Consider the following 25,803-nt stretch of genomic DNA (forward strand, 5'->3'; position numbering starts at 1 on the left):
TCGACTTTAACGATGTGTGCTGTTACCAGGCCAACGTACGCTACTGTATGTTTGCTATAGCTTAAACGTGCACCCAAAATGGCGCTTTGTTTTTAGACCGTAAACACACATTTCGCTGCCGTTAAAATAGCACACTCTCAAAAAACCGCGCTAAAGTGTGTTATTACTCTGATATTTTGTTTTGAGTGTAGGCAGTGAGTTCAGTCTCACACAGGCTACAGTCTAGTTATGTTGCCTATCTGGCCTCTGAGCCACTTCCCCTCCCCCCACACACTCCACTATTTTTCGCCTGCCCGGTCACACAGCGGTTGATTAATTCTCCTTTCGCCTTGCTCAGTCATTCAGATTTGGAAAGTAAATAACAAGTTGACATCATTACGGCTCTACACTGGTGTGACACATTCCTTTGGTTACCGTACTCTCGGCAATATGTGCGCATTAAATATTCCATTCTTAAACCATAACTGTTCCACGCTTGAATTGCATGTATTTTACTGCATGCTTTTAGTTGCATAGCCTACTCATGTAATGTGTTTAATTTATTGTGTGAAAATGTAATGTTTAAAAATAAATTATTTATTAAAAACAGAGTTTGGTAAAAAAAAAAAAATACAGTGTGTGAGTGTAAATAGGGCTATATATCAAGGCCACTGAGGTCAAATCAGCTGTACTTTTTCTGGGAATTTAGGGTTTCATCAAGTTAATACTTATTGTTAAAAAGTGAGATTCCCATGTCTTCCTTTCATCTCGTACTTCTACAAGCAGCAGTGCTGTGCTCCCCATTCTTGAACAGATCTGAGTTTTTTTTTTTTACTTACCTAATTGTCATTTTACCAATTTCTTATGGATGAAAAAAGATGTCTAACTGACGAAAGAGGTGATCGTAAATGTTCACATTTTCAGCCGTTTTGTTTCAACGGAGCGTTTGGACCCGGAAATTGTATTATGAAAGGGTGTAACGTCAGACTTCTTAACAACTGGATAGTTATGATGTCACAAATATTTAAATCATTATGTTGAGAAGAAAAATGTAATAGAAAATGTAGCAGTTAACCAATTTAATAAAATATGTGGAAAATGTGTCTATTGGTGTCTTTTATAACGTTTCACATACGGGTGTGTATGCAGGACTTGGACAGCATTAGTGCCTGATTGAGGCTAGCCAGTTCAGCCATGATGTTGAGAAAAACATGTAGGTAAGCCAATACAATCTAATGTTAACTGGTTTGGAAGAGGGATACTTTTTTATAGTTAGCATTTCTTGCACCGCAAGACCAAAATTGAGACTGTTTAGTCTTCACAGAAGAGTTGAAGGGAAGAGTTATGTCCCACATCTTAAAGGTTAAAGTCACTTTGATTTCTCTTTTATCCAATGAAAAAAAGGTATTTGTTTCTTAATACTTCACTGCCCTGTCATGGGCACGCATTTCCAGGCCCTAGTATTCTTACTAAAGACCTAAATATCCTAAAACAGCTGAGCACTGTAGTTTTTAGCAAACATGTCACCCTGTGTAACTATAGCTCACTGATTAAGAGGTTCTGTTTTTGGATAGCAATGCAGGTCTGTAGCAAAGAGGTTTAATATTGCATGCAGGAAATCAAGAGAGTTGGTGATACTCATTATTTTTCTCATTGCCACCCAGTCCCAAGAACAGACCAAAAACAATGTGTTTGTCCTAATACTAAACTAAAACCGGATGTAGTTTATTCCTCTTCCTTGAATTGTTAAATATTCATGCACCTCATGGCATTGCATTTTTATCATCCTTTTTTTCTGTCCAGATTTTTATTTGGACCTAATCATCACAGGAGGTGGATTTGAATAAGAGACAATTAAAATGAACAGCTCACAGAGGACATGCTGATGTCGGTCAGTCCTCGGTGTGCAGATACTGTAGGACCAGATCCTACAGAGAGAATCCTGTCAGAGCTGTTCTCTGGAGCAATCCATATTTGATGAGAGCAGATAAATGGATATATGAACTCAGCCTCCAGCCTGCCAAATAACAGTTTCCGAGCCTTTCTTCGCACTAATATCGATTTTAAAAAAAATAGATCACATGGAGGAAGTGATTTATCTCATTTCCAGAAAATGACAACTTTGAAATTTAACCATTCATACATATTCATATTCGTGTTTCACTCTGTAAGGTTCTAATAATAATTTCAAATTTAGTAATTATCAACAGTACATTGCATACTAAAGTTCCATGAAATTATGTATTTAACACACTTTGTAAGTAGTGCCATTATTCCTGAAAAGCCCATCGATTGTTACAATTTTAATGTATTCAACATTACTTTTTTGATGTGGTAGTGTAAATGAAATGAAAAACCAACAAGTTGAATCCCTTCTGACTGTTTAAAAAACAGGGTTTCTCTATCTCATTGTTTCACTTGTCAATTGGTAACAATATGGAGTTTGAGAAATAAAGATTGAGAAAAGTGAAAGCCTTGTTTTATCGCTCAGCTTTATCTTTACGGACATGGTCTGACAGACTGCCAGCTTATCTCACTACCAGAATTTACCATCACTCATAAATGCGATGCCTGAATTCCTTCACTAGCTTCCCCCCCTGACTCCTATGGAGCATTCAACTGTTTTTTCTTTCTAGAATACAACCATCCCCTGGGATTTTAGAAGTGCTGATCCACATCCCAACCCTGTCACACTCTGCTGCAAATGGCCTGAGGTTACAGACTGAAGGACAACTCATCTGCAAATAGAGATGCACTGAAAGGCTGAAAGTTTGCTGTGCAACTTGGTAGCTGCTTTCCCCTCAAGGAATACCCCCTCCATATTTATTTTAATGAATTTAAAATAACCAAATATTCCTGCTTACATTTTTTTGGTCCTTTCCAGCCTGTAAACCCTTGAAACTGTAACCCACAAAAAAATGCCATGCTTATATTAACAGCCTGCAGACATTTGAGCCACTGCTAACAAAAACAAAAACCGGGCCTAAGATTGGTTCACTTATTTTTCTTTCTGTTACATCAGCCTTGTGCCATTTTAAAACCGCTGGAGCTGCATTTGTCAAGCAAGCCTTAGCGCTGTGCTATGTGAGTCTTGCTTGCTTGCTGGCTCTTGCATGAATCCTCAAAAACTCAAGTCAGTCATCTTGAATCCCCCCCACACTGCCTCCTGCCCCTACTGCACTTCTATTACATGCTGTATGGTAAGCACGCTTCCTGCCATAGAGCTGGGACTGACCTCCTAACAAAGAACAGGTTCAATCTGCCTCCCCTCCCCCAACCCTGGAAGCCGATGAGGGTCACATGGCCTTTCTAGACAGCACTGAGGAGCAATGGTAATATGTATGGGTGGGGGAAGGGTGCTGTGAGTCACACGACTCTTGTTGTGTCGTTATTAGACTGGGGAAGCGCATGGAAAGCTCAGTTTGTAGCAGGGGAGTATCCAGTTGGTTATCTATTCCTCATTGTGCTCTGGTGTCCATTGACATATTGGATTTAGTCCCCTAAGCCCCGCTGCTTTATTTACACTGTAAAGAGAATAGGAGCATGGGGCCAGGCTGTCACAGCCAGTCTGGAGGAAAAGGCTTCACTATTTGTGTGTGTGTGTGTGTGTGAGCGAGCTTTGTGTACTCACTGTACAACACCAGCCCTACTGTCTTCCTTCCTCCCCTCCCCCTCTGCAACCATCAACACAGGCTAGAGATGGAGGAGGCTCTCTGTAGTAGGGCTAGGCTGTTATGTCATAGCCGACAGACCTATTTTCCAGACAAAGGAAAGCAGAACCAAAGAAAAAAAACATCTGTATTTCTAGGTGAAAAGGCTTTGTTTTCACACAAGCAAAGAAAGATGTAGCAATTGACTAAAAAGTGCTCGGATCAAAAGCTGCTACACGCGTGCTGTTTATGCATCACACTCGTTCACAGAGTCAAGATCGCTTTCTCAAGAGCATCTGAAGTGTTTAAAAAAAACATGTTACTAAAGGAAGCCACATCCCCCCCCTGCCATAATCAAATTCCCTTGACAGAACAGGGGGATGGGGGAGAAGGCGGGAAAAGCAGACAGATGTCATGGATTCAAGGATCGAGGACAGAGGTCAAGGGTTGCTGACCTGAGCATCCAGCAGACTTGCCTTCCCTTTCCTCCCCCTCCGGCACAATGGCAGCCATTGACTTAATGCTTCTTTTTTTTCTTACAGTGACATTTAAATCCTTTCATGATACAGCTTTAAATTTCCCGCTCAAGCTGTAGATTGCTCTGAAACTACATGTGTTTCATTTGATCTCTCTTTGGATACTAGATGTTAACTAAATGCTTTAAATGTAAAGTCCCATGGATAAACATTTCTATATAACATTAAAAGAATAGTGCGTCACAGGATGTTCATTTTAGGAAATACACATACTTGTTTCCTTGCTTAGCGTTAGATGAGAAGATTGATAGGCCTATCATTATTGATTGATACCACCTGGTTACAGTAAATACAGTAACCTATGTAGCCTGAGCCAGCTTCTAGTTAGCTTAGTGTAATGACTGGAAACAGAAAGAAACAAATAGCCTAACGCTGTCCGAAGGTAGCAAAATCAACCTACCGGCACCTCTGAAGCTCACTAATTAACAGGCTCCATACAAAAACCTAAATGTAAACCAAGAAATAGATCGCTGCAGAACCCCTTGAATTGTACACTTCAGCTTTTGATTAAATAATTAAGAAATAATTTAATTAGTCTAGCTGTTTCCCCCTGTTTCCAATCTCACTGTTATGCTTACCGGCTGCTGGCCCCACCTCCTAAAATCTACATTCCCATAGGACAAAACTGCAGTCTCAGTTACGTTTCAAGATAAACACATTTTGTCCCAGATTATGTTTGTCTTCGACATAACCCAAGTATGATTCCAATCAAAGTCCACCAAAGTCTAGATATGGAGCTCAGGTGGAGGGGTTGGGTCAATACTATCAGGGAAACAGACAGGGATTTTACCCATGTGACAGCTGTTCGTGTCTCTTGTGAAACCAAAAGTCAGTGCTGCACTTATATTGTACTTGACATACGTAACATACTTAATTTACATAACTTACGTATACAGACATACTTATTTAAACCAAAACCTTGACCTTTTTTTATTAACCCAACCAAGGAGTTCTCTTTCAGTTCACAACATTAACTAAACGTTTGAAACAACATTTTCTATAAAACTTGCACCGGTTGCTGGAAATACATTTACCTTTTAACATAATTAGGGATGCAGTTAGATTTCATTGAATGGGAACATCATTTTAAATTTACCATTCTTCTCATCTACTGTCAGCAAGAATGCATGTTTATTCCCAAATTGTCTCACTATTCCTTTAACCAATATACTATTCCTTTTTTTTTAATACACGTTAGCCAGAAGAGCCATAAAGCTGTTTTGTGTGTCATTCTATAATTAAGCCTAAATTGACTAAACTGTATTCAGCAGTATGTCCTTAACATGATGTATTATGGACATACGCTATAAATGGTTTATGTTGAGGCAGAAGTTGAATGGAGCTCTACAGCACTAACGTCACAGATGGGTTTCCATGGAGACCAGTGTATGAGACGCATTCTTTTGAATATGCCTGCTAGGTATCACAATGTATTCATTATTCAATTAGTATATTATGTGTATAATAATAGTATGTATTCAATTAGATTACATGATGGTGGAGCTATAAATCCTTTATACCCAGATATTCACATCTAAAATAATCATTTTGCCCTGATTTACTGAAAATAACACCATTCACTCTTATATGTTGCACCAATATCTCTTGCTTTTTTATAGTAGTAATAATAATAATAAACTATTTCTATAGAGCGCCCTTCATACAAAAAATGCAGCTCAAAGTGCTTTATATTAAAGGCATAAAAATGAAAAGACAACCTTTAAAAGCGTTAAACATGAAATATGCGCAAATCAATAGGTGGTTCACAAGGAGAACAGCTGCTTATAGCATTGGAAAATAAAAAAAATGAATAAAAGCGAAGAAAACAAACAATTAAATAGCTAAAAATGGTAGAAGCAGACACAATTATTGAGCAAATCATACAGTACCTACATAAATAGTGAAGCCAAATGGATCGTGCAAGGATCAACTCAAATATTTCCATTCTTAAAACAAATTATTATTATTATATGTTATTTATTTACCTTACAGCCCAACTTATTCCTTTGATTTATAAGTTCATGGAAGTTAGTGTTAAGCTCAAAAAAGATCTGTAGAAACAGGCTGTTGCTGAAATAAAGGGTGGGGTCAGTTCACAACCGAACATTCCTGCCTTATGATTTCTCGCCACGAGAATCTCACAGGAGCTGTGATCTTCCAGTGACACTGTATTGTTAATCTAGAGGCTGGGGGATGGGCGCGTATGATGTGCAGTGAATCACTGGTTTGAACCTCCTGCTTTGTCATAGCAACATAAAGCTGTGTAATGGGCCTCCACTCAGCTAGACACCCACTACAGCCCTGTGACATGTCACTCTGCATAATCACTCTCCTGACCTCCAGGCTCAGGAGATGACATTTGAACGAGGCTGTCATGATTGCCGTTGTTCCCTCTGGAAATAAGTGATGATGACAACGATAAGCGCAGAGATTTACACGTGGCTGAGAATTACAGTGGTTGTGTAACAGACAGGAAAGAACAAACTGTGTTATCACACATCCCGATAAAAGCCATTCATAAGGACATGCCAAACACCTCATGATCTGATATGTGAAATACTATGTTTCAGAGAGCTTTACCATCTGTTAACATTTCCCTACCAAATTAGGTTATAAAACATGAATAAATCCTGCTCCTCTGTGTCAGAGCTATGTGTATGTGTATGTGTGTAAACCCATTTGAATGTGTTTGTGTATTTGAGCGCATGAGTGTGTGTGTGTGTGACAGATACAGAGAAAGAGAGATTACATTGACTTTCAAAATGTGTTCTATTTTCTCTCATCTCTGATAATTGTTTGCCTCAGACGAGAGTGCAAAATCCCCCTGATAAATTTCCCATTGTTAGCTATTAATGCTGGATCATCTCCTGGAAAATATTGTGAGAGAAAAAGGGAGAGGGAGAGAGGTGTCAAAGCGCTGGTCTGGACCTAAAATTTGTCTGTGGACACATTGCCATCTAGTGTTACAAAATGGTAAACTACCCATTAAAAAGCCTTGAGCTCATCCACATTTGGATGACATGAGCTTTTTTCGTTTACACTGTGCATAGATGTGTTGAAACCAGTGCTGTTTCATAACTCCCTCCTCCTCTTTGTCTGTCACTATATATTCAATATGAAAATAAACAGCAGCGCACTTTGTGAAAAAGGTGCAGTTAATGATCACCCGGGACGACTAACAACCGCAGAGGGGATACTCTGCTGTCAGTCAACCACCACTGTCTAAACTGAAACCAAAATGTAACCTAAGCTCTGAGTGGGTGGTTTGTATGTGAATAACAGCTTGTACTGGACTATCAGCCTCGACCATTTACACAACGCTGCATTGTTTTGGGTCATAGTGAAAGAAGGAAAATATTTCATGCCGGCATCTATTTAGAAGACCTCCAAGCCAAGTCGATTTTTCCAACCTCATATACAAGACAAATATTTTCACAGTGAATGTTAGAGATTCTTGTGAACACACCAGGAGTGAATAGACTCGAAATTATGAATAGACAAAAGAGTGACTGTAGTTCAACGGAAAGATTTTTTGGGTTTTGTTTTTTTTTGCCTACTCAGAGATGTTTTCCATATATTATATTTTATTAGTTTTAAGACAAAACCATCCAATCATGGTTCCCCTGATAGGCTAGCAGTGTACAGTGTCACTCAAGATAAAAAGAGCAACATCAAGTTATTGACCAAATTAGAGACAAAGCACATCCAAATCCAAATTATGGCGCATACTGTATATCAATACTGGCCCTTCTCTAATCCGCAAGAGGTGTACACAGCATTTATTTTAACTTATTCTCCCTGTGACTTACATATCAGCACTGTAAGGAAATAATCTGCTGATGGAACGGAATAATTAACATGCTCCCAATGCAAATCAACTTGCTCTGGTTATCTCAAATAAGATAATGCTGACTGATGTTTTTTTAAAGGGGATGTATCATGCTCTTATATTGGGTTTCTATTAGAACATGTCTACGTGCTTTAGTGTTCATCATTTTTCTTATACTGTCTGTCTGAATATACCTCTGAAACGTTTAATTTTAGCACCTGTCTCTTAAGCCCCACTCACAAAAAAGCCCAGTAAGCCCAGCTCTGATTGGTCAGCGTCTCTGTGTCTTCCAGGTCTTCCTGGTTTGTGGTCTTGGCGTCTTGGGGAATGACTGTAATGGCACTGTGGCGGCACTCTCCAGATTTGTTGTGACAACAGCTGTATGGAAGTCCTGGTAGACTGTGGATTGAGCATTTACTGATTTGATACTTTCACAGTAGTTATGAACATCTCAGCCTGCTTTATATTTTTTTTAAAAAGACATGGAGAGCTTACTCTTTACAATATGGGACCTGTGTCTTGCCATAACATCTCATCTGATTTGGCAAAAGGAACAATACATGATCAATAAAAAAATGCATTTTGATTTTGTTTTGTGTGTTTATGTGTGTGTGCCACCTCAAGAACAGATATTTCTTAGCTTGGCATGTGATGAAAGGTACCTGAGTATTGACTTGGGAAAGATTTCATTGTGGCCTCTGCTTTAAGTTCGATGTAATAAGATATCTGTTGCCATGATGTCATTGTTGTGACTTTCTCTTAGAGACAGACCTCGTGTTTTTTATTTGGTGTTGCCTGCTGAATGGCTTGAAGCCATTTTGCTAGAGGCCTAATAATATCCCCATGGAAATCTGATAGCTATTAAATTATAGCCTGTGCAGATTAAGCACTGATAATATCAGGTGTGCTGAAGTTATAGACTCACAATTGTGTCTGTCATCGAATGGTAGATCTTTGAACTTTCTGTCTCATGTATAAGCGGGTGTCAACCTGTTCCGTAGCAGGTGAAACAACACTGTAAAAGAATATGAGATCTAATTTCCTTTTTATTCTGTGAGCACTTACGATGCTGTTTGTTTCCATAATTCAAACAAAGCAACAATATAACTGGGTGATCAGAAAAATACAAAATGTGTAAACATCTACATTATTAATGCATTTCCGGTTCATAATACTGAAGTTATCCATGTTGAAACACCTCCATCTGAGCTGATCTCCTTCTCTTTTGTTTGCTAGTGTTCACAACAAAAGCAGGCCGTCTCCTCTGATCCAAGTGGCTTCTCATCAAAGGTGTGAACTGTGAGTTCACCTGCAGCTTTAAGGATCAAAGGCACTCAAGTGTTTGATCACCATACCTTCTCTCTCAGGAGTATGCAGGCTGAAAACTGATTCCGGCGTGTTATCTTTTGAGATATCTTTTGTCAGATCAAGTGACAGAAACCCACATTTTTGCAGCTCTATGGCAGCCAGACTCTCGCCACACCAGCATATCCAGGCACCTTTCAGAATACTGAAATAAAGGGAGCAAAGGAGGCTGCAATGTGCTGTTGAACAAAACTACAAGTAATGTACACAATAAACAATATATAAGTTCCTGAACCCGGGGACACTGATTGGCTGTATTAAACAGATTTTGTGAAAAAGGTGAAAAAGATGTTTGAAAACCGGGGTGTAAATATCAGAGATAGGTTCCAATAATAAAGATAGTGTTAAGTGTGAGAGTAAATGGAGATGACTAAAAATTGGAATTCTAAAAAGTATAGTGCTGAAAAGACAAATACATTTCTCCATCACTGGTTTCTAAAATGTAGCACTCATAGCAGTTTCTGATTCATTTTATGTACTCACATATTTGACATTTTTGGATGGTATCTTCATGTTTGAATGCACTTATAAGCCACTCTGGATAAAAGCACCCACTAAATGAATGTAACGTAGTGAGCTTCTGGTTTGTGTTCAAATATCAGTTTAACCTGAGCAATATCTTCAAACTGTCACTGTCACATGACGTCATAAAGACTGGGCGCACCATGCATGGAAAACAAATTGCAAAGAACCGTATTCTTTGTTGTGTACGTGTTTTATTGCATCGTGAGCCCGTTTATGCACGTGCAGGTCTAATCACATAGGTAAACACATGTTGCTAATGGTGACTCACTGTAAATATAGGTGTGTGAATTAATGCAGTGACGTGAGATAGAGATTAAATCCAGTCAGACATGCCCTCTCTATTCTGAGTTCATAATTGGGAGAGGCTTTTCCCAGTCAATGAAAGCATGGCGTCGGTGGGGTACATGTCCCACAGGCTGCAGGAGACATCAGGACCGCACACAGACAGTGTGTTTCCTTCACTGCATACAATAAAACCCCCCACCACACATGGCTGCAATAAGCCAACAAATTAAGCCATTATACTGTTTTTTAAGGTACACAGACATCCGTGTTTAAATATTTTAAGAGTGGCAAGGGATCTCTTACCCCAAGTTGTGTGTCTGAGACCACCAGGGAAATGATCGCGCATCCATCTTATCATTACAGGGATGTGAGATGCTTTGTATGACAAATAGCCATGCTTTTGCAAAACTTTTTCGGGCCAGTGCTCTCATTTAAGCAGTCTGCTTACCGTCACTGAGCAGCATATTGAGCATTCATGAATGACATAAGAATTTGTGTCTGAAGGGAATTTTAGTTGAATTTCATGATCCATCATAGAAACCACTGCTTAGGATGTGCTAATATGGGCATATTTCAGTTTCAGTGCAGAGGCATGGGTCAAACTATTTGGCACAACGGTTATTCGCCCACGGCAAGATGGCGACTTAAGCCAAACCTAATGATGGTGTGCAACTGTGTGTTCACTCCCACTCTGCCCACGGTTTAAGAGCAACACCTATAAAACTTCATTATGCTGCTGCTGTAATGGGGTTCAGGGAAGTACTCCATGAGCTGACAAAAGCAGGAGTGTCTTGTAAACCCTCGAGGGAACTTTCTAATTAAATACTCACTCTTTAACTCCATTAAATAGCGAGGATTTCAAACTTTTCCTACATGTCATATTCTCTCCATACCTCAGGCCAGAAGCTGGGAGTCCAGCTTGAGGAATTTAGTCAGGATGATTTTAATAGTTTTCCGAGTAGATTTGTTTTTCCAAGCTACTGTTAAACTTGGAGGTGAGAGCTAAAGGGAAAGGGCTTCCCTGGGATGTTGGCAAGCTTCACCAAGGCCATATGTGAGGGTTTGATACAGGAAACCTGGCTTCTCCACATTTCTGATGAGTTGTGTCATCAGTAGATGGCAGTAGGGATAACCCTCCTGCTTAGTAGACAGGTGTGTACCTGGCTTTCCATTGCGCATGACGTGCGAGTATACTGTTGGGGCATTATATGAAGTCATGAGCTGGTACACTGCCAGAAAATAAATGAATAAATGAAAAGAAGCAAGGAAGGAGGGAAATAAAATAAATAAATAAATAAATACATGACAACGGAACAGAAATCACAGTTTATGGTAATGTCATAAGTCTGTTATTTACCTTCCAAGTTATCCTCAAAGCAATTTCAGTCAAAAACAACTGGACTGGTTGTTTGTCTAGGAAGACGTTTCACCTCTCATCCAAGAGGCTTCATCAGTTCATGTACGCATCTGACCAGGCCTACCTGGATCTCCACACCAGCTAGTTGGACCAGTCCCAGCCTGGTCAGGTGTGTACATGAACTGATGAAGCCTCTTGGATGAGAGGTGAAACGTCTTCCTAGACAAACAACCAGTCCAGTTGTTTTTGACTAAAATTGCTTTGAGGATAACTATGACCTGGACGAATGAGAACATTCACAGGCTTACCTTCCAAGTCCATATTTGTGTGAAAGGGCACTCCTCATGAACACATGAAGTTCTGTTCTGGAGCTTTGTGATGATAAGGAAAAAAACAAAACCCTGATATTGTCATCGGGGTTATCTCCGATTGGACGTAAGACTTAAATTGTATATGAGAGATTCTCAAAACTTGAGATGGGGAGTGGACATTTAGTCAAGGGGTCTCTCAATCTAGTTGAATTATAGGAAATGTAGGATTCCTTAAAGGTCTGGGTACCCTGGCCTCTGCTCGGTGTTTACCATTTGTCCTTCAATATGTCTCTCTAGATACATAGATAGATAGATAGATAGATAGATAGATAGATAGATAGATAGATAGATAGATAGATAGATAGATAGATAGACAGATAGACAGATAGATAGATAGACAGACAGATAGATAGATAGATAGATAGATAGATAGATAGACAGATAGATAGATAGATAGATAGATAGATAGATAGATAGATAGATAGACAGATAGATAGATAGATAGATAGATAGATAGATAGACAGACAGATAGATAGATAGATAGATAGATAGATAGATAGATAGATAGATAGATAGATAGATAGATAGATAGATAGATAGCATAGACACTGGCCACGTTCCCATAAAACACTAGATTATTTCAAATTGTGGATGGTACAATATTCTGGGTTGGCTTTAGATTAAAATAAAAATGAACATAATAATCACTAATTTTTCATTCAATCACTTATTATAGGATATCATACATTGTGATTATACAACATTATTTCCATTCATACACCCTTTTCTTCCTCCCTTTGCTCCTGTCCACCGGACAACCTGTCCATGTCTTCAAACAGCGTGCTGGACTATGCAGCAGTCTACCTGCTTTAACGCTCCTCGTGTGTGTCAGTCACCGCGCGATCCTCCAATCGCAGGGACTCGTGAGCCCGTGACTCCTCCCCAGTGTATAATTGAAGTTTCTTTAGTTTCTCCGGCGGAGCCTGCGCGCAGTATTGTCCGATCCGCGGAGGGATTAAATACACAACCGCGGGACCATGTTTTCTAGGAGCCTGAACGTGTGTGTGACCCTGTGTTTGTGGATTACGGCGTTAATGAGCCCGGAGAGTGTGTCCGCGAGGAAGCAGGACGACTCCTTCTTCACTGCCAGTATTTATCGAGCAAGATGCGCCTCGAGATGCCTCAGTCTGCACATCACTCGCATCTCCGCTTTTTTCAAGCACTCCCAGGTACGAGCATGTGGTCACTGACACTCAAACTTCTGGCTTTGGAGATGAGGATTTGTGTTGTTTTTGTTTTAATAAATGAACACGTGCTCGTCGAATCCTTTGCAACAAAACCTGTTTGTCTTGAGCCCATCGTGGGTAGACAGCAGGTCACTATTGGTGCTGACAATACTTTATCACTTGTGCTCTGCTTGTAAAGTTGCCACACACTGGTATTACTGGTCGTGTGGAACGTGGGACGCTTTCAAATGTATCTAATTAACACATTGCAGTGTTGTTTTTGAGACTGAGGGATGATGGACGCCTTTCAGAGGTGCCAGTTTCCATCCATTACTCGCTAATTGCTGGAAAATGAGACACACATTTCTGTCAGTGCAAATGTAATGGACTTGCACTCCTATAATGACTCTATATATTGTTACTTTTCTGTTGCCCACTTATTTTTGAAGGCAACTCCTATAAGAAGAACCACTGTCTCGTATATTCATCATAGTGGGAATTTCACACTAGTGTCACCCCTTTAAAGGCATGCTGTGCTGTGCTGTGGTGCAGACTGTGTTAAAAATCTACTATATATTAGCTGTATGATTTGGTGTCAGAAGTTGTTTTTCACCCTCCACTGGACACACTGTTCTCTCCCAGGACTCTATAGAGAAAAAAAGGACTGGTCACTGATCCTTCTCCCCTCTGCTCCTTTTCACCAGCTATCTATCTGGTGACCGCCTTTATATTCACTCAATTTGCATTTGCAAGGCTTCTCTTTCCCAAGGTGCATTAATGAATCCCTAATTGCCCGGAAACATTGTGAAGCAAGGTAAATTTGTCATTAGGGTCTAATGAATCAACAGAATGCACTGCTTGTTTTCTTTGTCACCGATTAACTTTAACACTTTAAAACTTTAACATCCATGCATGTCCGTGGGACACAGAGACTGTGAGAGTTAGTTCTGGCAATTTTATGTAGGGGGGGTTTACACCTGGGGTGAGGGTTGAATGCAGTAAACTGCAAATAACATCCTGGTAGGACTGAAAACAGCAGTGGTGCATCCAAAGGGCACAGATTGAAAACAGCGTTTCTTAATTCCCAACTTGGCAAGCAGTGTGAGGGATTTGTTTTGAGAAGAATCCAAGGGTATATTGCTGCTCAGGGTTGCAACGTTGGGGTATTAAATTAGTCACCAGCTGACAGAGAAGTCAAATAACTGATGGGAGTCTCACCTCTAATGAACAGCTAATAGTCTATATAATTGACTGCAGAGTCTCGGAGTCTGAGGCAGCCTTTTTGCAGTGAGGGGAAAATGAGAGGGAGGTATTTGTCTAAAGAGAGTAGCATTTTTGTGGTTAGTGATAAGCAAGGTTGCTTGAGCAAGCTTGTACGTCTAAGAATAGAAGGCAATTGTTGATAATCTGCAAGGACTGTCTTATGCACTGCGTTCTCAACAGTCCTTTCATGTGAAAATGGGGGGTCTGGTCAGCTGCAAAAACATATGCCCCCCCACCCCCCGCCCTCTACCCCCTGGCCCTGCCAATAAATGCCAGCATCACACCTCAAAGGCATGTATAGGATACGCTCTGAGCTACCGATGTCGCTCCTCCGAGGTCACCTTCCCGCTAAATGCTGGCGCCCAATTGTGCTAAATGTGATAAGCTCTAATGTACTGTTGCCACAACAGCGGAGCATGCTCACTCAGCACAACCTACAGGTGGATCTGCTTCCTCTGCCAGATCTTATTACAACAACGGGCCGACAGGCAGCAGCTCAGAGCTCCACTCCAGTGATTGAGACGACAGACCTCTTAATTCAACTCGGACATCCTTCAGGGGTCATTTAATACTCGATAGAGAAACCAAGACATACAACACTTTCCATTTGGATTGAAATGTAATGCCTGGGCTGCATGTCAAAGTGGTGACTTTCGCTTACTGTTTCTTAATATTTTACTATGTCTACTCAATATCTAGTAATCTATATGGACCATTACTTATTTTGGTCATAGTACAAGAGACAAATTATCCTCTTAACACATTTTGCAGCTGGAATTGAAAACTGTTTTTCATATCAGCTTTAATTTGATCATTCCGTGAATACTGGAACGATACTTGGAGAATTTAGCACTTGCAGATGTTACAAACACCCACCCACACGTCTCTACTTTTTATGTGGTTGAATTGAAGGACAAATCAGAGACTTTTGTTTTAATTGTGGCAATTATGAATTAGTGTGAAATGGAAACAAGCATGGGGTTGCAGAGTTAGGAAACCCATGGGTTGTCCATTGGTTTTCAGATTTATAGCAACTGTAGATTTATTGATGTAATAGTGTTTCCAAATACAGATTTATTGACATTTTACTCCACATTTGGGGAACTTGTCACCCCAGTACAATAGACAGAGGGGAACACCCAACCATAAATATTAGCCTCGGACACTTTAAAATATTAAGAGCGTGCTGGGAGCCCTGTGCAATAATGTATTCTGAAAGCATCAGCCTTGTAGTGGATTATTTATGTGGAGACCCATGAAGCCAAAAACAAGGTGTGTCCATGAGGTCTTGTTATTACATTCAAAGCAATAAAAACATTTTAAATTCAGTCATTCATTTCTAATGTGCAGTAAAGTCTGAGCATCTCGCTCGAGAGATTTGTGTTTTAAGTGAAGGGAAGAAAAAACATTGGAAAGTAGTTTTTCCGTGTCCCCTTGTTTTCGCCTTTGATATTAAATAACCTGCGGTGGAATCAAACCTCAGCCAGTGCTCGTCTCATGTGTGGAGTTTTTCATTAGTGAAGACAGCGGATGAATAGAGGTCTATGTAGCTTGGCCTCACCTCCCTTTAAATGCTTTTAAACTATGACAGTCTTGTCTGTAAATCTCAGCCTTTCAGTGCTGCTACACCCTGAGCTACCTCATTTGACAAATAGCCGTCATTCCATAGTGGCGACAACTTTGCTACAGTGTTGTTTGAGATTTCTGAAACAGCCTTTTATGTTAACATTGGATGTGCGCTGGACACATTAGCTCACTTTCAGAGCCCCTGTCAAATAATTCAGTTAAAGTAAATAATTGATGAGCAGAGTGACCACAGCCCTCACACCCACTCAAGTCAAAGTCTAAATCTTGAGGCCCTTTATTTTAGTGCTGCATATGTGCCCTTAAGGATCAGTTATTTTTGTGTTGCCCGAGGACCCCTGGGCTTTCAAAGGACACACAGAGACACCAGGCTGTCCTTTGAAGTCCTGTCTCCTGTTGACTTTGCCGGAAATGTACAAGGTTTCATAGACCAGCAGCATTTTCCAATAAGGCTTGAAAACATAAAGGCAAGATTAGATAGAATTCAAACACAATTCATCAGCGTTATCCGATGCCCATTCAATCCAAATCAGAGGCTCATATAGGAAACAAAAGATTTCAATTCTCAAAAGGTGGAATGTTATTCTTGAAGATAAAAGAGGTTTTGTCCATGTTCCCCTCAGTTGTCTAGACAATACAACACGCCCCTGGCCACCTGCTCAGTCTCCTCAGCTGACAACAGCCATAATGTATCTCTGTGATACATCCCCTGTTTTCACGACTCCATCGGTGTCACTAACAAAGCAGAGGGTTCACCTTAGCCACACATTCATACACCACCGTCTGGTCTCCTCTCCTCGACCCCATCACACGGGAGGATATCTGGAAAGCATTCGTTCACTGGAGTCCTTGACAGTCCTCAGCACTGCATAATGTTCAGGCTGCAGAGGAATGTCATGGTGAGTCAGAGGGATGAAGTCCTGACCTATAATTATTCCCCCGTTGGTCCCTGACATGGTGGGGTCAGGCCTGGACAGCTGGGGCAACATCCTGCTGAGCTCCTCTGCTACAGGGATGCTGTCACACAGCAAAATTAGCTCCAGTGTGGATCTTGCCCTGTCGCCTTTGATGGATGGGCAAAGAAAGGTGTCAAAAACAGGATTGGTGATTTAGAACAAGGTCTTGCGTTGTGACAATCTGTATAAATTATCCTGAGGCACTGACTGCCAGTGTAAATGTCAAGGTTTTATTTACGGCGTGTCACCAACGGGGGGTCTGGCTAGGTTGGATTGATCATTTTTCTACAAGATATCAAAGTTCACAAGGTTTTTAACTATGTGATACAGTACAAAATGATGTACTAGTAAAGAATAATTCATATTTTGATCAACATTCAGCCAAGCAGAGTGATGGCGTTCAACTGTACAGAAAAGGACAGGAAACTTGCTGATGTACTCTAAACTTAGTGTTAAATACCACCTAATTTGGTAAAAAATGAAACTCCTTGTCTCCTGGGTGCTCAAACTAATATATTTTTCATCCTTATCTGCATTTTTTTTGTTGAAAAGATTCTCCAAAGACATGACCATACAATCATGGATTCCTTTGAAGCCATTTGACCATTATCCTTGACACTAAAAGCACAGCACTTACTGGTACTGGATGTCAAATTAAACCCTTTAATGATAAGTTCTCTCCTAAGGTCTCACGGGAAATTTCTTCTGGATTACATTGTGGGAAAAAGGCTTTGAACTTGACATTGAACTTAAGCAGACTTTTTTTTTTTTGCCTTCAGACCCCGAAAGTTTGGCTGTATCCTCCTGCTACATTGCGTTCTTATAGAAGTACAGGGGAGATCTAAAAGTGAAACTCTGATTCGGGTCACTGACTGGGGTGAATTGCATTAATCAAACTCTAAACTGAAGAGCCTCTGTTGAGAATATTTGAGTTTTTATCACTTATCCAGAGGTGTAGAAAACAGGTGGCCATAAAATATGCATTTCAGGGTTTTATAACATCTAAATGTCACTTTTTATGATTTCGTCTTTTTCACGTCGACCGACTGGTCATTTATTCTGAAGCACAAGCCTTGCTCTTGTCATCCAGGCACAATTATGTTTGCTGAGGATGACAGCATAATTCCTCCTCCTAATGGAATTCAGGAAATGACCACTTGAACAAGCCATTTACCCCCACTAGTCCTTCGCTTGACAACTCCCCATATTTACAGGTAGAGGATTTATAAATATGCAGTACTATTAGGACCAAATGTTTGCCTCACTGACGCGCAGAAGGTGGCACTTCCACGGCAATTAGAGGAAATTGGCAGTATCTGCAGTCTACACAGGAGTGCTGACATCAGTTCTCGCCTCAGTGACCTTGGGGACGTCTGTTGAGAGATCAAACGGGTCCTCAGAAAAGCTGAGGTCACCGTGCTCTGCTGAAACTGACCAGAGGTTTTCCCTGGCCCCTGGTGCCGGTGACCCCACTTTCCTGCTTAGGTTACATGCACTCAGCACACAAAGCTGACTCCTTGAAATGTGTACCATTAGCATTATTGTTATTTAAAAAGGCCTTGACCTATGGAAAGAGATATTAAGATGTATTGTGAGAGGCGTGGGTGAAAGCTTCATATTCATATGATGAATTTATAACTGCAAATGTATTTTTCTGATAACTGATGATGTTTCCCCTCCTCTTTTACAGAATAATGGATCCTTGGTTTGGTGCCAGAATCACAAGCAGTGCTCCAAGGTAGTGTGGTTTCCCACATTTCATGAATGAGACACATGCCACATACATGCCTCATTATCAGAGGATAATTCAGCATAAAGTGTACGAGTCACGACAGGACTAGTTGTGTTGTGCCTGCAGGAATCCCTTCGAGAGCTGTTGACATAGACTATCATGAGAAAAAAACACTTTTCTTTCCAGATAGTTCTTACTTCTTCTTTCATTGATACTCATTTGCTCTTGTAAATGGGATACAATTAAAGAACAATTAAATACGATTTGAAAGGGTTAAATGCGTGTTGATTTATGTAAGCAAACTGTGATTGTTTTTCCTACTCGTGCCATTTGGAATTTCAGTAGGACGCATTGCGCTACGCCTCCCGCAGGGCTTGTTTGTGTTTCATGCCTTTTCCCAAAGAAGGTTGATACAAAGCTGGTGTTGACAGCGCCTCTGAAAAGATGGCGCTGACATATTCTATCAGACTCTCCTGGAGCCGTTGACAAGGCCCTCGGAGATGTGCCGTATAGACTGTAGACAGAGAACACTATGGAGCTGAAATAAGAAGGATCATACGCTAGCCCAGCAGAAATCTGAACAATGCTCTCTGTAGCTGTCAGAGGCTCTCATCTCCTCACACACAGACTGTAAAACTAGGATTCATTGCTGTTTGCCCATGAGGACTTAGAGTAGGACATATATATATATATATATATATATATATATATATATATATATATATATATATATACTGTCTAAATAAAATAGAGGATGTATGTTATTATGGTGGTGATGACAAATTAGATGTAGTGGTTCTTTGTATTTATTGTTTTTTCCACAGACATTGAGAAGGGTCTAGCTGCAGAGCTCCAGGCGTGGGCTCATCTCTAGTGTCTGGAATTGTAGCCTATAGTGTACCCACGAGATACGATCAGGATAGCATGCCTCATAGTTCATTAGTTTGAGTAAGCCACATGACCTCCACCAATAACACCAAGGCAAACAATAAAACCTTAACATTTCGACAAAACTGTACTTAGGTGATATGTTAACCAGCAAATAACTTGCACTAACCTTATGCGTTTGCTAACGTTAGCTAGATAAGCTAAAGTCATTGGCAAATTTAAGTTGACTGAAATGATGACATTAAGCTTTTTGCAGATTTTTGTTCTTGTATCAATTCATAACTATTGATACAGACAAACACAATGATGTTACACAAACAAAAACAACATCATCAGGGGGAAAAAGGCATAAAGCTTAATCCAATCACATCAGTTTGCTAACGACATTAGCCTAGCTAGCTAATGTTAGCAAACGCAAACGGTTGCTACAAGTTAATTGCTGTTTAACATTACATTACCTAACTTTATAAGTTACAGTTACATGGAAACATTAAGTTTGTATGGTTTACCTTTGTGTAATTGGTGTTGGTGTGTGGCTTAGTTTATAATAAGCCTACAAATACAATGTCATGGATGTGATACAATGTATTAAATACACTATATGCTCAGTAGGCTACTTTATTTATTAAGTATAAGTGTAATAAAACAATACACTGGGCAATATAATACAGTGGCATGTACGTTAATGTTAATTACTGATAAGTAACCGTGATAAACACCAGTGGCAAAGTTGTGCCTTAGCCTGGAGCACTGCAGCTGGACACGGCTGTGGACCTTGGTGTACTTATAGAGGAATGCCTGCTGAGAATTTGGGTAAATCACTATATTGCAGTGATGGTGATTAATTGGAAATCCAGGAAAATGCTGATTTTTTTTTTCTTCTTCTGCTTACTTAACACAGCCTCACATTCGGTGTACGTATTAATCACAATCAGTATCTAGTATCAATTGCCTCACAAAAAGACCCTTTGTGCTTGATTTCTAAATTCCTCTTTTGAATTTCAAATTGTTTCCTTGGCAATTTCCATTTGCCTGGGATACAGCAGAGCTATTGTTCTTTGTGCTTCCTACTACATGCAAATGTATAGGTTTACTTTCTTTACCGAATTTAGCAGATGTTAATAGTATTCAACCTGTCATACCACTGAATGTTTCCTAATATGTATGTAAATGGTAAGACTTTGATTTTGTGTTTTTTAGTTCTACTTTTAAACACCATGAGCTGGATTTAAGCATCTTGAGGCAAAGAACACTCAACTTAATTTTGTCCCTAAAAGAAAATGTGTGATACCAATGTCATTTATATAATCTTAAACCTTCTGTGACAAGTTTCAAGTTAATAGAAGCATTAAAGAATGCAAACCTCTTTTGTTTTCACCATAATGCTGTGAAACTTGTTTCTCTCCTTTCCACTATGTTGGCCAACACTGGCTCTTGGCGCTAGTCATTCCCCAGTCGTTCGGCAGAATTTTATGTTTTTGAAAACGGCTTTTGCTGGCTGTGAGTCCAAGCACAGCATACTGTTTTCATAATCAACCGGCTAACATTGCTGGACTGTCCCGAAAAACTCTTTAATGGACTTCTTGTTCTCCTTGCTATAACAAGCATGTCCGTTAGCACTTCTTTATTCTACTGGTAGGCTGTAAATACATGAGGCTGGATTTGATGTAAGCCCTTAAAAATAATGATATGCTTGTGTTACTGCTGCACAAATGTGGTGCTCTGCCGCTCTGCCATTCCAAATCGTTTCAAGGGCTCTCTGAATTTAATTAATTTAATTGTATCCTCGGTTTTAGGTTCAGCTATTTAGGATGCAGGCCAGGGCATGGTGCTGAAGTTTAATTTGCGGCCAGAAGTCAATATTTTGGTAGCAAACACCACCACACTTCACATCCACATCAATGACTCGAGTGCACACTCAAGGCCTGTGTGTAGTGTGTCAAAACACAGAGCTATTGTTGCCACTTTAACAATTGTACCAAATGGGCCCATGCGGTACAGTGGTTCCCTGTGAATAGCTCTACAACCGCTGATTAGCCTCTTCACTTCATGAACAGCACATAGTCAAACAGAAAGACAAAGGCAGTGGCTCCTGGGGAGTGCGTTGAGGGCAGAAGGCCTGTCCACCCAGAGCTCTGTTAAAGAGCCTCAGAGAGCTCCCTGCCTGTGAGGAAAATGCGAGGAAGGGCTGCCTAATAATTCAGACAAAGATGCTGTGACCCCGTCCATCTGTCTGCGTTTTAGGAAATCAAAGCCTCCCGCTTCCATTTGTGAAGACAAAGTCGTCCCGGTCATCTCGTATGCAGTGTCCAGAGTTGGCCCCACTCTCAGTGTCCCCATTGTCATGGTAATTAACCTGCTTGCCCTCTCTCCAGAGCTGAGCGAGGTGGCATTCGAGAGCCGAGGAGTCATTATCATGCCACAACACTGGACCAGCAGACAAACTCCATTCAGCGGGGAGACGCCAGGAGGACAGACAGCAGGCATTTTCTATGAGCTATTGTCATTTGGTCTCCCTACTGTTAGAGCTCCCCTCTTGAGAAGTTTGGATGTTTTCCCTGAAAGTTTTCAAAACTCCAGGGTGTTCTCTTTTTCTGCTGGTGCAAAGAAAATAGATTTTGTGCGTGTGCATGGGAGAGTATGCAGAAGCAGCCAAGAAGCTTTCCATATTCAGAGCATGGCTGATATTAGCAGGGTTTGCTTTCCCCCCATGGGTGTGATCCAAGCTCCAAATCAAATGCTAGGATTGACTTAAGGCAGCTAAATGCCGGTCTACAACAAAGCAGTGCGCTTCATTACTCAAACTTCTCTCAGGGAAGGAAGAGAAGAAAGGACATGTACATTATGCCTGGATAAGTTGGCCTGCGGTGAGTCATTGGAACAGTGCCATCACTTATAATTCCCGAGGAAGAAAAGTCATATTTTTCTTGTAAACACACTGAACATCCTAAAAAATGTTTTACCATCAGTATAATTTTTCCTCCGTTGAGACTGATCTCTCAATGAATTAGATAGAGTGGTGATTACAGAGCTAAAGGGAATTAAAACACTAGTATAATAAAACATCTTTTGGCAGAGAGATGTTGACTTTGCCTTATATTTCTATAAACCTGCCACATCCTTGCCCTTTTATTTATCAAGGCTTTCCAGAGGGAAAAGCTTTAGAAAGAAACATTGTCTGGTCGCCATTTGACGGCAATGAGTCGTGCATGTCTTTCATAGATGTCTCATATATCCCAGGTGGCTCTTTTGAGAGCTCATTCCTATACCAATCACACCCTGAGCTGCACATACCAGCGCAAGAATAAGAAGTGTTTACTCTTTTGGATTACACGCGCTTTCGTCTTCGCATGTCAGAAGCTTTGGAGCCGTTTGGCTGAATAACAATCAGTGGAATGCTACTATGTCTCATTCAAAAGTGTCTTTCTTGTCAACCCCCCTCCCTCTACCAAACCCCACATTTTCTCACGCCAAATTAAAGTGACCAAACTTCCCATCAGTTGTCCTTTTTTTCAGGGTCAGTTGACGCTATTAAATGAACTCCGAAGCACCACCTCATTCTTCAGTTTGTACGAATCTCAATTAAAAACAATAATAACAGCAAATTCTTTGGGGAATGGTCACTTTCACTTGAAGCTTTGCAAGTGTGTTGATGCAGTTTACAAGTCTTTTGTGTGGTCATCTTTTCTATGGCGGTAGGTAGTATATTTTGAAAAGATGTGATAAAGTGGGTGCTGGTTGGTAGGTTTACAGCTATGGCTGGGATTGTTAGGTTAGAAAGACTTCAAAGCGCCTTTTGGTCATGCTGAGGCCAGACGTTCGTCTCACTTCCCTGTGTTACCCACATTACCAGCACCAACACCTCAAAGAAAGCTGGACTAGAAATCAATCTTCCAAGTGGGCAGTGTGTCTGGATTGCCTGTCAGTGGAGCTGCTAAGCAGAGTGTAAAAATTGAGAAACAGTCTGCCAGTTTGACTAAATTGATTTTCTGATTTATATTTGGAAGAATTCTGAGGTGGTGCAGATCACGCGAAGAGCAATCGCTGAAGCTTTCTCTGGAGCATTTTTTTTCTTGTATTTTATCTAGTTTGAGGCAATGTGAGTGTTAGTGTGTGTGTGGGTGGCGGAGGAGTGTGAAGCAGGGCTGGTCAGTCCCAGCAGGAAGGACCTGATCTGGACATGGTTGTTAAGTTTCATTGGCCAAAGGGTGGGGGTGGGGGTGGGGGGGGGGGCGCTCCATTGGCTGCTATCTGTGGAGCTCATTATTCACATGGTGGGTGGCAGAGAAGGAAAACCCCCACAGTACAAAACTAAAGCCATGGCCACAGGAGAGCAGGCGAAGAGGCAGTGGAACTGCAGTTTTCTTTAGCAGTGAAAACTCACAACTAAAGCTGCGCTCTGCAATTCTGTTTAATATCTGAGTGATGAGCACTCCAGGAAATCCTCCATGAAGAAATACACTCACTGTCTCATACCAACCTGTGTTTTATTGAGCATAAGGGCCTTTTTAAATAGTCACCATTTATTTTCAGTGATAATCAACCTTTCACAGATAGCCTGATTTCATATGTTCTCCCTCTCAGAAGGGATTTCATTCCCTTGAAGGATTAATGTAATCAAAGCTGCTGTGAAATCCTCTTTTAGCAATAATGACCAGTCACACTGAGACAGTCTGTCATCCAAGTGCTTATTCTCTTTCTGAGGATGGATTGGCTGAATATCATAGATTACAGCATACCTATCATGTTGACTGTGCTGCCTTTTCCCTCCCAAGCTCACGTGTTTAGAGGTGCTAAAGCAATAAAATCATTCTGCTGCTTTATTTATGGTCTATGTTAATATATCGTTACAGAACTAATCGTGCCCATGGTCACATTGACGAGGAGAAGATTATACATAAGATTCTTAAAGCTGTTGTGGGCTTATTAATTTATTCCAGCTTCACTCAAAGCCGTTGCATCCCGCAGATAAATCCCATAGATTATGTGACAGTTTCAGGACGATGGAAAACCAGAATGTGTGTCAAAGACTCAGTGATCGACAGCTCTCTTAACCTTTAACCTGGATATGAGTAATTTTCCTTAAGATTTAGACATATCGGTATCAATGTATATGTTGTCCAATATGCCCGGATTGGAAACTTTTTTTTTATAGAATGTTATACTTGGATACTATAGATTTAGAAAGATGTATTCTTTATTCTTATGTTCTTTGTTAATTTTCTAGAATTGGTTGATAATGTAATATATTGTATGTATAATGTATAACATTGTTAAATACACTGTAATAAAAATATTTGTAGACGAAAGCAGCCTTCTGAGCACCTTTGCATTGTCATGTCAAGGTCTATTTTCACTCCAGCTCAAAAATACGCTATATTGGCCGTCATATTGTTGATCTGTGAACTTTTCCCCTCTAAAATTGGTATCAAAACTCAGAAATCCATATGGATATCCGGTGGGGCTCTATCAGAAACACCCAAAACGTCCTTTGGTTATTTTGTTTGTTTTCAATATACAGTAAATCCAAAAGTCTTCTCACTAAGCTTGCTTCTCTTTGTAGTTATTGTTCTGGACTATTGAAATGCATATACAAGAGAAATCAGTCATCATATAACGCAAAAAGAATCACTCATTGAGCTGCACATCATTTCTCAATCTTTGTGTGAGGAGATGTTAGTGGAGGCTGGAGAGGGCAAGTAGGATTAGTGAATTTCAAGTGTTTCCGAGACTCAAATAAACAAGTGTAGATAGTGGTGGACCGTGACTGCAGCATGGGATTAGGGCGGCTTTACTCCCCTCAACGGCAATCCATGTTGTACATGTTGTTGGCCTACATTGAGACGGAATCTCCAAGGTCTCATTTCATTTGAGACGAGGAGGGGGATTGAGGCGGCTTGAGGGGTCACTGTGGTGGTAGGGGCTGACATCTTTTTTTTAAATTTTGTGTTGTATATCTCTTCAATCTGCAATGACAGAAATGCATTTTCCATCTTGTGCACATTCATTATCGTTACTGTAAATCAGACGTATGGACAGATTGAATAAACGGCTTTGGCGTTGAGGAAGTGTTTTATCGTTAGATCACATTTTCAACTCCGCTCCCATTCATCTGTCGTCATAACATTATTCAGTGTGATGGTGTGGGAGTAAATACAGCTAAATCATGTGTGGGGGCAGATCTGACGTGGGGTTCTCGGAGAACGGCGCAGAGGGTTTGGCTTTCCCATGCCACGTCACAGAGAAAGGCCTCCTTTATCACCGATCTGACCCCACATGATGGATACATCCTGTTGAGTCTAATTGTCATGAAATG

At 40.5% G+C, this 25,803-nt stretch overlaps 1 protein-coding gene across 1 annotated transcript in view; it reads left to right on the plus strand.

The window, feature by feature from the left end:
- Positions 1 to 12,849: 12,849 nt before the first annotated feature.
- Positions 12,850 to 25,803, plus strand: part of anos1 (anosmin 1) — a 40,786-nt gene continuing 27,832 nt past the window's right edge. Inside the window, exons 1-2 of the mRNA XM_083921733.1 lie at positions 12,850 to 13,067; positions 18,558 to 18,605. Coding sequence (XP_083777859.1) covers positions 12,876 to 13,067; positions 18,558 to 18,605 — 240 coding nt within the window. The 5' untranslated portion in view covers positions 12,850 to 12,875. The remainder of the gene's footprint in view (positions 13,068 to 18,557; positions 18,606 to 25,803) is intronic.

Source organism: Echiichthys vipera (genome assembly GCF_963691815.1).
Source record: "Echiichthys vipera genome assembly, chromosome: 10".
Classification (NCBI taxonomy): domain Eukaryota; kingdom Metazoa; phylum Chordata; class Actinopteri; order Perciformes; family Trachinidae; genus Echiichthys; species Echiichthys vipera.